This window comes from Seriola lalandi, unplaced genomic scaffold, assembly GCF_002814215.2.
Source record: "Seriola lalandi dorsalis isolate HSWRI2012SDOR001 ecotype SW California unplaced genomic scaffold, Sedor1 jcf7180002054875, whole genome shotgun sequence".
Lineage (NCBI taxonomy): Eukaryota > Metazoa > Chordata > Actinopteri > Carangiformes > Carangidae > Seriola > Seriola lalandi.
The window spans coordinates 1432609-1446541 of NW_019525428.1; the positions used below are offsets into that span (position 1 = coordinate 1432609).

The following is a 13933-nucleotide window of genomic DNA, read 5'->3' on the forward strand; positions in this document are numbered from 1 at the left end:
CGGTGTTGCTGTCACGGTGATGCAGCATACCAGGAATTTGGATGTTTGTATTCTGATTAGTAGGAAAACTCAAAATGTCATCTTAACAATTTATTATATTTGTCCCAATTTCTTAAAAAATGTATGTATAGTCGACTATACACAGAACTGTTACTAGGACCGATCTTGTGCCAGCCCCTGGGCCCATACTTGGGCCACGCTTGTTTTCTTCTGGCTCAGTAAACGCCCGGTTCCACGGCCCAAATCTGGCCCATATACAGCATGATTGTCAGATGATATTCCCACATCTGGATCTTATCTCCCCCCACAAGCACACATCTGGTTTTGTTGTTATTTGTTTTCTGTTCTTTTATTTAAAAGAATGGACACATCCTTACACATGCACACACTTCAAGCTGTTTTGGTATTCTGTTATTAATTTAATGAATTCCTTTACTTTCTGTTCAACACAAAATGTCTATTTTTATTCAGCATGTCTGTCAATAACTTACTCAAGATGTCAACTAACTATTAACGGCATAAGCACTACCCCTAGTGGCGATGGTTGTGATGCTGGTTATGGTGGTAGCGGCACTTACGGTAACAATAACAGTTGTGGTAAGAATTTGTTGTAAAACCGTCCTAGTGTTTGTACAGACGTAGCTTTCCCAATACATCAGTGAAACTGAAAATGCCCGTTTTAGGAACAACAATACTACAGTAAATGTCCGAGCTGCAGGCAACAGTAGAACATTTAAATTGTAGAAGCAGTGGTCAGTATTACTGATTCAGTGGTAACAGCTAATAGCGGACTTTAAAGATATCAGGAACGCTCGTTAGCAATATGGCTACCGACACGAGCAGCTGTTGGTATTACTCTCAGTAACGGCAGTATAGAGACAGTAGCCTAGTAACAGCTAGTAGCAGAGGTAGACTGACAATGACAGTGATATCTATCCGCTTAATTCCAGCACAGCGGTAGCCGGATACAATGTAGCTACAGCGAGCTAGCCGCCCCTAGTTCCAATGTAGCTAGCCTCAGTTATCTATTTCCGTTCTACTGCGCATGCGCGCGCGGCGGTTCGCGGTTGCGCCAATTGGTAGAGGATGTTGCTAGCAGCCAGTGTAGATGCACAGGCTTTTTCACAACAATAACACCAACAAAATTTGTATCTCCGCGTACCCGATTTGAGGATTATACTTTCCGAACGCTATCGGAAACCGTGCATTGGACCGCGCCACGCCGAACGTCCTCCTGTATTTTTGGTTACGTCTTCTGTTGACAATGGGAGCGGAGGGGTTTGCAAATTTACAGGGCTCCTTATTGCCGGAGCAGAAACAAGAATCATGGCTGGCCAGCTAGGCCGCAGATGGATTTTGTAGCCAGCAGCAACAGTCTATTAATATAAAATACTGTGTGTAGGCTTGGCACTACCATAGAAAAAGTGGTGCTAAGCATCCGGCGTTTTAATCACACTATTATCGTTGATTTTTGTGTCTTTTCTTTGGGCCAACAGCACCTAGCTAGTGAGCCCGCTAGCTTCACAACCTTGACTGGTTGACGTCTTGCCTTCGTAGTTAGCTCCTTTAGCCAGCTAACGATAGCTAGCATCGCTTGGCCAGCCATCCGCTGGTCAAAAACATTAGGAAAAAGACATTTATTGTGGGATTTACTCTCATCGTTGTGTGCCCGTTTGGCACTTGTGTTGCAAATCCAATTTTGTAACGTCTGCTTCTGGATGAATGTGGGACAAAATGGAGACCCCGACGATTGTGTACGATTTGGATACCTCTGGGGGCTTAATGGAGGTGAGGTTGCTCTACTCGAAGGCCTTGATTATGTGAAACATACCCCTAATGCTAATGTTTTAATGTATTTTTCATCATATGAAATGCGGTTATTAGCAGACCACCGTAGCCTGCTGTCACGCATATCTCGGCTAGCTAACTCAATAGTTTGGGCTGGTAATGGAGGCCACAAGTTAACATTACCGCTCTCCCCTAAGCTTAGCATGAAAGCGAACACAGAGCTGCATATTTGTCCAACTCTGTAGGCAAACAATCAAAACAGGGCAACCGCGATCTCTCATGCAATTAAACAACTTTTTTTTTTTTTTTTTACAGCAAATCCAAACACTGCTGGCGCCCCCGAAGTCCGAGGAGGTAGAGAAGAGGAATCGGAAGTTGGTGAGAGACGTCCGAAGGAGCGGCAGGGCCACCAACCACGACACCTGCGATAGTTGCCGGGAGGGGGGAGACCTGCTGTGTTGTGACCACTGTCCGGCAGCCTTCCACCTCCAGTGCTGGTGAGTTAAAGTTATATCAACAAAAGAGGCAGAAAGCACCGTTAATGCATGCTCAGTGTCCCCGTTAGCTGCATGCAAAAATGCTCAGTGCTTGCTCAGGATTGTCCCCATGGTAAAGTTATGTTGTTTTTTTTGTGCTACAGACATCAGCATGTGAAATGTCAGTGGAAGTATTTGTTTTGAATCTTGCCCCTTTGCAGTGTTGTACAAATTATATAGCACATATGCATTAGATAAAAACCGCGGTTATATCATTGAAATATCAACCTCAGTCATCGGTGGTTCCCCTCATATTCACACTGTGCTCCCCCATATAGAGCTGAACCGAGGAGGGCGATAGTGAGCCTTGTGGAGCACTTTGTAAAGTTGAATTTTAGTCGATAGCGTTGAATTACTGGCAGGTATTCATTTGTTAATTAAACTAATTAAAAGCCACCTCGAAGTCATGTTTCCATTGTGTTTGGTACATCCAAAGGCGCACATTAAATTGGACGTTTATTGAATGGAGTTTGGTCAGCAAGGAGAGACAACTGCTAATTTGATCTGTGTCGGTGTCGAGTAACTTACAGCAGCTAACCGTTATGTTTCCAGTGTGTGTGTGCCATTTGATATATGGTGTCTCGTTCATCGTTGTAAGTCACATAGTTTGGTAGTAAAATTTCCTTCGTTATTGTCAAAGGGAAGTACGTTAATAAGACACACAGGGGCTAAATGAAACGGGTGCATGTAGCCTGGTCTGTGAAAGCGGCTAGAAGCAGCTTGCAGTCGGTCCTCCCCTCCTGTTGTGGCTGCAGCCAGTGGAGCCATTGCTGCTAAAAATGGAGTCGAGTCTGCCTCTGTTTACAATATGGCGACCTCCCTGCTCTTTTTTTTTTCCCCTATTCCACCGCCATTTTACCAACCTTTTAAAATTAAGCTTTGAGAAAAAGAGGGTTCATAAATACCACAAAATGTTTTGTCATTCTTTTAGATGGAGTAGCGGCGTGGCAGCGTTTGTTGCGGACGTGTCGCAGAGGTCGTCTCTTTGTAGCTTTTCTCCCGGTGCCGCTTTGCACGATTCTCCGTTAAACATCTGCTTGCATGATTTTTTTTTTTTTTTTTTTAACTTTGGCATTTGGACGTGTTGAGTTCAAACTGTCTCTAGGAAACGAGCAGCCGCGTTTTATCTATATATGGTCAGGCGTGTGAGTGGCTTCATCTGCACAGTTTTTAATGGTGTCACATCAGTGCTTGTACTGGGAGGAAACTTGCTGCATAAGTGGGTTTTATCTTAAAGGTAACTTTTGATAATGTTTGCTTTTGAATAGGAGATTTTGAGCTGTAGATTAGTCCTGGCTTCAGGTGTGTTCCCCACCTTAACTTGTAAATGCATAATCATTGTTGTTATATATACTTTAAATCTTCTCCTATGAATATTGTTCATATCATTATTTTTTGTTCCTCAATGGGAAAACCATGCACTTGGATAATCTGCCTGTTTATTGTAATGTAATTATAGTCCATGCGTTTACTGGCTGAATGGTAACTATTTTCAGTGGGTATAAGCTTAGAAATCTAAGTGCTTTATGTTAACTTCTAATACAACCTTTGCATGTTGGATAACTGATCTAGGAATATAGCTGTAATTAACGAGAAAAAAAATGCATGTATGTTTTTGTCTTTACAAAAATGTGGTAAATAATAATGAGTTTTCTATCAAAATGAGACAGCATGATTGAAGCACATCCTAACTGTATGTGATGGATGTTAAATTATTACTTTTCTTGCATTAATCATTTACCTGGTCCCTTGTGTTTTATCCTTTTACCACAGTAATCCACCTCTAAGTGAAGAAATGCTTCCTCCAGGAGAATGGATGTGTCATCGCTGCAATGTTAGGAAAAAGGTGAGAGGCAGGTCTCTTCTATTTCGCTTCCAATCCTCCACTGATGTTACTGTCACGCAGCTGTTGAAGCGCAGAGAATAAATTTGTGTTTTTGTTTTCGTTTCCATCAGAAGCGAGAGCAGAAGTCGGAACAGACCAACGGCCTGCCAGAAAGGTCCTCGTCTAAACGCTCCGCATCCCCGGCCGTGGAGCTGGAGCTCAATGCTGGCCCTCTGCGGCTCGATGGCCTTCCTCCTGGCGCCGGAGCAGCGGGACCCGGTTTACGAGTGGCCCAGGTACGCCTCTTGGACCGCAGGACGAGTAGTAGGCCTAGCAGCAGGCCCGGGACACCCACCTCCAACACCTCATCCACTCCGACCCCCTCTGAGGAGCAGAACGAGGGGGAAGAGGAGGCAGCAGAACCCGAAGACGAAGTTCAGGGCGCAGAGCTCGACGGTGCTACGCTTTCCGCTCCGACGCCACGCCTCCTCAAGAGGCCCTTTCAGCTGCTAATAGCAGCTGCTATGGAGAGAAACCCCACACAGTTCCAGCTGCCCAGCGAGCTCACCTGCACCACTGCGCTGCCAGGTCAGTCATTAAGACAACGTACACTGCCACTGTGAAAGAATAGTGTGATTATTTCAACCAGTTCGAATGTGAAGGTGAAAAAAAGCAGCTGAAAACATTCAGGGTGTGGTGAAGAGAATGGGTGCTGTTTTTCTGCTGAATTTCGTTATAATCCTGTGGTTTACAAACCAGATATAAAGGACATTTTTACCATCAAAAAGCCCAGATATTCCAGTCTTTTTGCAGATGGTGATGAATTGTGACAATGAAAGAAGAAACAATGTAAACGCCTGCTGTCTTGCAAGAAACTCTTGACATTCCAGAAAATAAAACTATAAGTAAATAAAGCAAGTTTTGGAAAGTAGATACAACAAAGTACTGCGTCCTGGATTGTACCAAGTGACTCAGATATTTGATACATGAGAGGATAACTACAGGTGACGGATGATTCACAGTCAAAGCCCTGAAACGAGCCACCTGAAGAAATCAGTTTAGCAGAATTAGTGACCCCCTAGAAATCTTTTCTTAAAACACACTTTAATCTGAGAGCTTTTCCTGGTTTTACTTGATTTTTATTGATTGACTTTTGTAATGAGGGATTAGAAACATACTCTGTAAATACAGATTATTTATTATTATTAGTATTAGGATATCTGGGTTGGATTGTTTATCAGATGTTCCTCTTGTTTGGTTTCCAGGTAGCAGTAAACGGAGGAGAAAAGAGGAGTTACTAGGGAAGCCGTTCAGGAGACCTCAGCATGAACTGGATCCTAATGGTCTCGTCCCTCTACCAGTCAAAGTCTGCTTTTCATGCAACAGGTCGGTAATAAACAGATATATGTCGAGTACACAGATGAACTCACAGACCTGACATGTTTATATATTTTCATATATTTAACTCATTTACTTGTGTTTCCTCTCACAGGAGTTGCAGGTTGGCTCCACTGATCCAGTGTGATTATTGTCCCCTCCTGTTCCACATGGACTGTCTGGACCCTCCCCTCACAGCTCTACCTGCTGGCAAATGGATGTGTCCAAACCATGTAGAGCACTTAGTGGTAAGAGGCGTGGCCTTGGCTTGGAGCTAAACAAACGTTTTCTTTCTTGGTATTTTGTCTCAGCCTAGATGATGCAACAAATCATTAGTTTGACATTTCAAACGTTTGTCTCATGTGTAGCTGAACCAGAAGACCCTGAGCCTGTCCAGCCGCTGTCAACTGTTCGACCAGTTCCAGGACAGGATGTCGCAGCACGCCGTCAAGTTGGACTTCCTACGTAGAGTCCATCGTCAGAACGCACCTAACCGGCGCACCAACCTCCAGCACAACAAGAAGACCATTAAGGTAGACTGGCTGCTGGCTACACAGATGTTAATCTATTTTTGGCAGGGCACATAATCAATATGTTCATTCAAAGACATTTGAATATGTTTGAAAATTTAAATTCAAGTTATTTCTAACAATCACGTTTTGTTCTCAGGTGCCAGATGCCATCAAGTCCCACTACCAGAATCCTCCCCCCATGCTGCACCCTGCTGGAGTGCACCAGCTAGAGCTGGTCTGTAGCGGCGTTCCTGACCATCAGCCCTCAAAGCACCTCACCACAGAGGTTGAGCAGCAGGAGGTAGGCAGAACAAAAGCCTTTTACTTCAAGAGGAAGTATACGCTCTGAGCTTAAACCTGTCTGCTTGGATTTGAAAGTTTAGTTCATCGTCCATTACAATGCAGGACTCAGAGGTGTAGGTTGTAAGTTAACGCCCCGACAGGAAGCAGGTGCTGCATCAAACATAAGAAGCAGACCACTGGCTAACCATAACCCCAGGTTGTACTTCTAATGTTAGCATTAGCAAACCTGATAAGTGTAGAAAACAACTTTGCATATAACCAAGATTCATGTCTCTGCAGTAGAAGCACTTGTTCCTGCTGATAACTGAAATACATACAGAGCTTAAACAGATATTTAAGGCTGATAAATAGTTATGGCTGCAGCTGTGTACTGACACTGTGTACTCAGACCTACATCATTCTTTTTCCCACTGACTCTGGATTGGTAGAATAAACGGTGCCCATCAATCATGAGCTCTAACTTAATTCAAAATATTGCATCAAAAGAAAAATGACAGTCTTGCCTCTTCCTGTGATATGAATGTGTCCATTAGACAGGACAGGATTCATGGTTGCTTCTTGTGTAATAAAACACGGTTGTGCTGTGTTCAACAGTGGCTTCAGGATGTCATCGCCCTCCAGTGCAGCATCATGCGACACCTATCCATCAAGCAAAAGGCTTCATCCACACCATCCGCTCTGTCATCAGTCACGTCGTCAGCAGAGTCGGAGTCAGAGCAGAAAGCCAGCGCTAAGTCATGTGTAACATCAGAGGACATGAAAACTCAGGCTTCTTTAGGAAGGACTTCTTCCCCCGACCCCTGCTCTAAACCCTGCAGTACACCTGACAACCCCCAGGGGGCGTCTCTTTCAAGGGACACCCCAGCAGAGCTGGGTGTTTGTAAATGCAGCATGACGTCATGTCAGAACTGTAGGAAACCCAACGGACCTCTAGCAGAGGAGCGGCAGCCTCCCAAAGCCAACGGACCAGTAGACTGTCACAGTTCCTCAGACTCCTGCAGGCAGGTGGAGCTGCAGTGCAGAGTGAAGCCCAGTACAACACCCCCAGACTCAGCTCCTGCCTCTGCTCTGGTGAACCACATAGGTGCAGAAACAGTTAAAAAGGAGCCAGAAAGCACTAAGGAGGCCTGCACTCAGAAAATCTGCCCCACTGCTCCGACGATATGGCCCCACGGCGGCCAGCAAAACCACAGGAACCAGACGGTGCTCCAGGAGGCCCAGTGTATGACCAGCAACGAAACCCGCTCCTACTCCATCACCAGCAGTGCCCGCTCGGACACGCCACCTAAAGGCAACCAGGAGCGCGACTCGACCAAGATGGGATTATCATCACCTACTCCAGGTAAACATGAGGCAATAAACCGATCACCACTGTGTAGCTTCCCAGGTTCATTGGAGCTTCTCTAGGGATTTCATCCATAGCAGTCCAATTATGACTAATTTATTCATTTGTTGATACATGTATTTTTATTCATTATTTAGTGTGAAAAATGTACAAAAAAATACTGAAAATGACAAATCACAGCCTTTTATTTGACATGCCGTCATGTTGAATGAAAGTTTTGGGAAGTGATCACACATCAATACCAGCAGCTAAAGCTACATAAGTGAAGTACTCACTAGGCCTAAAGTGCTGATTCTCCCAAATCCTAGAAAACACGAGATGTAGAGACAGATTGGTCCGGAAAACTAGAGGAAAAATAATTAAATGACAGAATGATTTAGTCCAGAGAACAATGTTTTTTCCTCCTGATATCTCAGGAACATGAACAAGAATTGTAGTCTTCTACCTATTTCCTACTTCATTTCCACTTTCATTAAATCTAAAGCTCGTTTGTTTGCCACTTAATTTTATGAGATCATTAGCGTCTTTTCTCTGGCAGCACAGAACCATGAACTGGCCTAAAGAAGTTTGTCTGTTGCTTTGTTTCACCTGCCGAGTTCAAACATGGAAAACAAGTGCATATAGATAAATGGAGCAAATTAAACTATTTATTAATGTTAGCACCTCCTCGAGGTCATTGTTGGTCTGTTGTCATGTTTCATTCATCAAGAAAATAATCATCACATTAATTGATAATTATCGGATATCTAACAAGTGGGAGGGGGAGGTTTTAGCAAACAGAGCGGTGCTGCTTTGAATATGTGTGTGGGAAAATTAGAGTCCACCTGAATAGAAATACGGGCTGAGGTTGTCCAGAGGCAGAAATGGTTATAAAAACATGGTAATTCTACTCTAGTGAGATATTTAAATGAATCCTACTTTTGTGAGACTTGACATGTTGAAGGGTGTTGAATCACGTCTGTGGTCATTGTTGCAGCTTGTTAATGAGGTTTTCACTTTCCTCTGGTCTCCACTCTCACTGAGATACAGGGCAAAACTTTACAGCAGACTGTTGCCTAACAGCTCCCTCTGGTGGCCACTGGCAACAATTTCCCAGTTGTTTCAAGCTGAAGTGAGTCTTAGGAGGCAGCAAACAAAAACACAATTAAATATTTAACTATGTAGTTAAAGTATATAATACACTAAGTATATAGATAAAGAGGTTGTTGTACATAAATGAATGAATGAATGAATGAAGTTTCCATCCACTCAACCGTCAGTGAGCAAACCTCCACATCAGTCTCAGGTGGATGACCTCATGTTGTCCCTGCCTGTTTCTCCTCCACAGACATAAAGACTGGAGCTGGACTGATGGACTCGATGCTGCCCAGCGCTCTGTCCTCCATCGCCAACCTGTCCGGCTGCATGAAAGATGGAAAGGATGAGGATGGAGGTGGGTGTGCTCACTCAGCAGGGGGATGTGATGATACTGAACCACTGTGGTCTGGTTGGAATGGTAGAATTAGCTTCTAATGACTGTGTGTTTATGTGTGTTTGTGTATAGGGATCGAGCTGGACAAACTGGATGCTGACATGATCAAGCTCTTGGCCTGGCAGAGGATCCAGCAGCTTTTCCCTCCCAAAGCCCCCAGGGCTCTGCTTCCCCCAGCGACCAGCGACACCCCCAAAACCCCATCACCCCACCCCGACGGTAAGACACCAACCTCACCCTCTGACAGTTGTGTTTCCTGGAAGTTGCTTCCATAGTTTAAAAAAAAAAAACCTGAACGTCTTCCCACCAGGTCAGAAGAAGGTGCAAGCCCGAGCTGTCTTCTACCCTCTGACAGGAAAAGGAGGAGCAGTCAGCATGTGCTACAGGACATTATACATTGGATCTGGTAAGAACTGCGGACTGTGCTTCTGTACAGTGATAGAGATGTTGTGAATAGTGTGACTGATGCCCTGTTGCTGGCACGTTGATCACCGTGTGTTGAAACATTTTCCAGTCGTGTTGTGGACAGTTGAGATTTATTTCAACCTTAGCTGGATGTCCACTTCTAGAGGGAGTAGCCACGGAAGTGAATCATCTCGATTTACAGACAGTTTGTCTGACTGGACTGATGAAGATCTAAACTCTGTGACTCTTTCAGCTTCATGCTCATCAACTCTTCTTCAGGCCTCACGACAAACATCTCAGAGTGTCTCTAACCCACAGCTCTAATCTGGTTTCACTGAGTGGACTCCAGGACTGATAACTCCTGACTGCAGTTAGCTTTGCTCACAGCTTTAGTCAGCTGTGACTGTTTGAATGATGTTTTCAATGTGGACAAGAACAACACAATGGTTTGTGTGTTATTGTTACTGTTCATAATTGTAACTGAGATAAAGATCTGAACATATTTTAAGACAAATTTGATTTATACACCAATGGAGAAAAGTTCCCTGCAAAAGTTGGTATTTCTAACTATATAAATTATTGTTTTGGTTTCTGGACCAAAACTTGGTTAATGCGTTGGCAACAGCTGAAAGAGGAAATGACATTTAGACCTGAGGTCCGTAGTGAGGCAGCGCTGCATGAAAATGAACATTATTCATATTTTTCTCACAACTTTTTAATTTAATTAAAATAATTTTTTTGTGAAGGTGCTGACATGGACGTGTGCCTTACAAACTACGGTCATTGCAACTACATATCGGGGAAACACGCCTGTATTTTCTATGATGAGGTATGGACTGCACTTCTCCACCTCTGTCTATTAAACACATGGAAGTGCTGCTGCTGTTGGACATGGTATAAATGCTCTGCGTCTGTGTGTGTGTGTGTGTGTGTGTGTGTGTGTGTGTGTGTGTGTGTGTGTGTGTTCTCTGTAGAATACCAAGCATTACGAGCTGCTCAACTACAGTGAGCACGGCACCACGGTGGACAACGTCCTCTACTCGTGTGACTTCTCCGAGAAGGCCTCGCCGTCTTTACCCAGCGGCCTCGTGGCCAAAGTCCAAGGCATCATCCGTGAGTTCATCTCATTCTTACATACTAATTTGTGAAAGCTCTGTCAGGTATTCATAGTTTGTGCGGTTTGAGATGTGATCACAGCAGGAGGGAACCAACTCCCCATCCTGCCTCTAGGGGGCACAATCCTCAACCTTATTTTTCAGTTTATTGCTGTTTTAAACAAAACGCTTCACCACTCAGGCTCTTATTATATGTGGACACTACCTTTCCTATTGAATCCAAGAGGAACAATAGACACAATAAAAAATACATCCAAATTTTTTTGGGCAGATACAGTGATATGAGTCAGGATTTCAGTTGGAGTGGTCATCTTTGGATTTAAATTTCACTGAAAAAAAATATGCAAATGATAATGTGATTTTTGTTGGGGCTTGTACCAAACAAGCATGTTCCCTTGTTTGTAGACCAGGGATTTGTCTGTAGCACCACATTGATTATCATCTGACACATTTGACCCTATTAGGCAGCAGTGTAGAAAAACATAGATGTAGCATCTATGACTCTGAAAAGAAGCTTTGTCGATCGCTACCCTGATGGAGTCAGAAAATCTACATTTTTGGGAGGTAGTCTGGGTCTAATAGTTGAGCCTGGTCTGCTCGCTCACCAGTGTCCACAGCTTGTCCAGGTTGATGGTGGAGCAGTGAGTTGTTCCTCTTCAGGTGGTAATGCCCCGGATGGTATTTGTCGAAGTTGATTCTGTGGTGATGCATGCCACCCAGCAAGCAGCAGCCACCACGGCTGACTGTGATTAGCTAACACGCCTCAACAAGCTCCGATGAAAAGGAAGCAGTTATATTCAAAAGCAGCCAGTTACACTAAAGCCTACTGCTTCTACTAAATGTGTGATTATATCTAAAGTTTTCTCCATTTTCAACTCTTCAGATGTTCAACTATGATTACACCATTTGCTGTTGGTGCGCGGTGCAACGTTTGCATATCAAAATGAACCAGAATTGAATATGGAATACGGCACTGCCATGAGCAAATCTGCTAATCATTATCATGCATTCAAATGAATTGAATTTGGTTAGTTGGTGTGATCCAACACTTTACTGGCATCACAGCTGTATTGCTCCTTGAAGAGACTACCTGTATTTGTTCTTCTCTTATCATCTCAGAGCTTTTACTGCTGTTGTTTCCGCCTTCTGTTTCTTAATTGTAATGATAAAGGTCACGTCTCTAATTTCCTCCCTGTGCTCTCCGTGCAGGTCGCAGTAAGAAGCGTGAGGAAGGCGAGGGTCCCAGCTCTGTGATGGGTCTGTTGCCGGCTGGCGGAGTGATGAGCAGCCAGCCTCAGGGCGGCTCCGAGCTGTCGTGCACCTGCAAGGCGAGCAGCTCCAGCCTGATCGGAGGCAGCGGTGCGGGCTGGGAGGGCACGGCCCTGCTCCACCACGGCAGCTACATCAAACTGGGCTGCCTCCAGTTCGTCTTCAGCATCACGGAGTTCGCCAGTAAGCAGCCCAAAGAGGAGCAGACTGCCACACCTGCCGCCAGTTGTGCTAACACCACCACCAGCAGCAGCAATGCAGCCAGCACCACAACCAACACCGCCCCCAACTCCACCTCCGCACCACCACTACCACCGCCACTGCCCAACACTGCCACAGTGAGCAGCCCCTCCAGCCAGGATGAGGCCGACGCTGAGACTGTCCCTCCCCACCAAGTGCCCGTACTGCACTCCAACTCTGTTCCATAACCCGCACAGGAAGTCCCGCCCTCCCTCCTTTTGTTTTGCACCTTCCGAGTCACAATGAAGGGAAAGCTGCACAGCTGGTTGGTCAACAGGGAAAAGTTTATTTTTTCATTTTTAATGGTTTATATCTTTGCATGAACTTGAAGTATTATTGACAATCTCTTCTGTTTTTGACTGACTGACAGGAACCTTCTGTTCACTTCAGACTGTTAGGAGTTTGAGCAACATTATTTAGCTTTGCTCAGTTTTTCTTTTTGCCAGTATATTAGTTATGTATGGTGTAACATTACTCTGTCAGTCATCCCATTTAGCACAGACCCTTTATTTTGTAGTATTGAATTCCATACATTCTAATTTCTTTTGCTGCTTTTGCACCACAGGTAGCTATATATGTATGAAAACATACATGCTTATACACTATGAAATGTATATATAATGTAAATATATATAATTCAGTGCCTCTCAATTGGAGAAACATTGGATTTCATGTAGATTTACCATTTTTTGGTTTTTAACTGTACAGTTCATGGACTTTGTGATACTGTGTAGAGTACCAGAAGTTTTGTGATAAAACTTGTTCCTAGTCTGTATTTTCCGCTGTAGTCCACCTGTAAATACCATATTGTTTTAGCACTCATTTTAACATCTTGTGCTGCTCTGTATATAAGCACTCTTTGTCTGTATCTGCTTGTCTGTTCAAAAACCTGTAAATACAGAAAGATTTTCTAAGAACAACTCGATGGATATGTTCTCTGTTACTTGTCTGTCCGCTCTGGATTTTTTCCTTTTCAGTTCTAGTCCAGATTAGAGGCCAACTGTGTCTCTCCTCACATACTTTTGAACCATGACACTTTATTGTAACAATTTTATTTCCAGTGAAATAACAATTGTCTTCTTTCCACATTGCAGTGGAGCCACAGGGAAGCCACACAGGCGAGAACAGGTGACTTCAAAACAGCCGAACCTTTCTGTCACGTATCGAATCCTTAGAGGTTAGAGAGGCTCAGATCTATATTTCTAACTGTGGTTTTGACAGTGAACTGCGATGAGTAATGAAATATTAGCTTTAAGCTCAAGTTTGAAATGTTTACAGTTAAAACTAGATGTGCATCAAGTAGCCAACTAGACACATCAGTTATAGCACAATCTTTTTTTATTTTTTATTTGGTTAAACAAAGTGATATAATATGACGATATACACTACAACAGTGGGACAAAACAGACTCTGTTATTGTTATAGATTATTGACTTTTTGAGAAGTCAGGACAATCCACTGGTGGGAGAAGTGTGCAGTACTGGGGAGGTGGAAGGCGTTCGGTTTGTCTTGTGATTCAGTGATGTAGGTGAGGAGGTGGGACATGTTTGGTTTTATACTGTTGTACAGAAATTTAAGGATTCCCTTTACAGTTCTCATGCTCCAAACCCATGTAGGCGAAACTTATCCAAACAGCCAATACATCAAGCGCCATAAATCCAAGGGCACAATTATAACCATGATTTTGACTTAAGTATTACTGACAAATGTTATTGGAAAAACAATTCATTATTTAACATGGTGCCAA

The 13933-nt window shown here is 43.8% G+C and overlaps 1 protein-coding gene across 1 annotated transcript; it reads left to right on the forward strand.

Moving 5' to 3' along the window:
- The first annotated feature begins 1054 nt into the window (after window positions 1-1054).
- Window positions 1055-13106, forward strand: phf12b (PHD finger protein 12b). The gene is made up of 15 exons (XM_023428470.2): window positions 1055-1788; window positions 2104-2285; window positions 4098-4170; window positions 4281-4737; window positions 5415-5535; window positions 5642-5774; window positions 5895-6059; window positions 6196-6339; window positions 6936-7683; window positions 9014-9118; window positions 9230-9376; window positions 9468-9563; window positions 10309-10391; window positions 10537-10675; window positions 11887-13106. Exons 1-15 carry the CDS (start codon window positions 1723-1725, stop codon window positions 12372-12374), a joined length of 3147 nt encoding a protein of 1048 aa, XP_023284238.1. The 5' UTR covers window positions 1055-1722; the 3' UTR covers window positions 12375-13106.
- The last annotated feature ends 827 nt before the right edge of the window (window positions 13107-13933 follow it).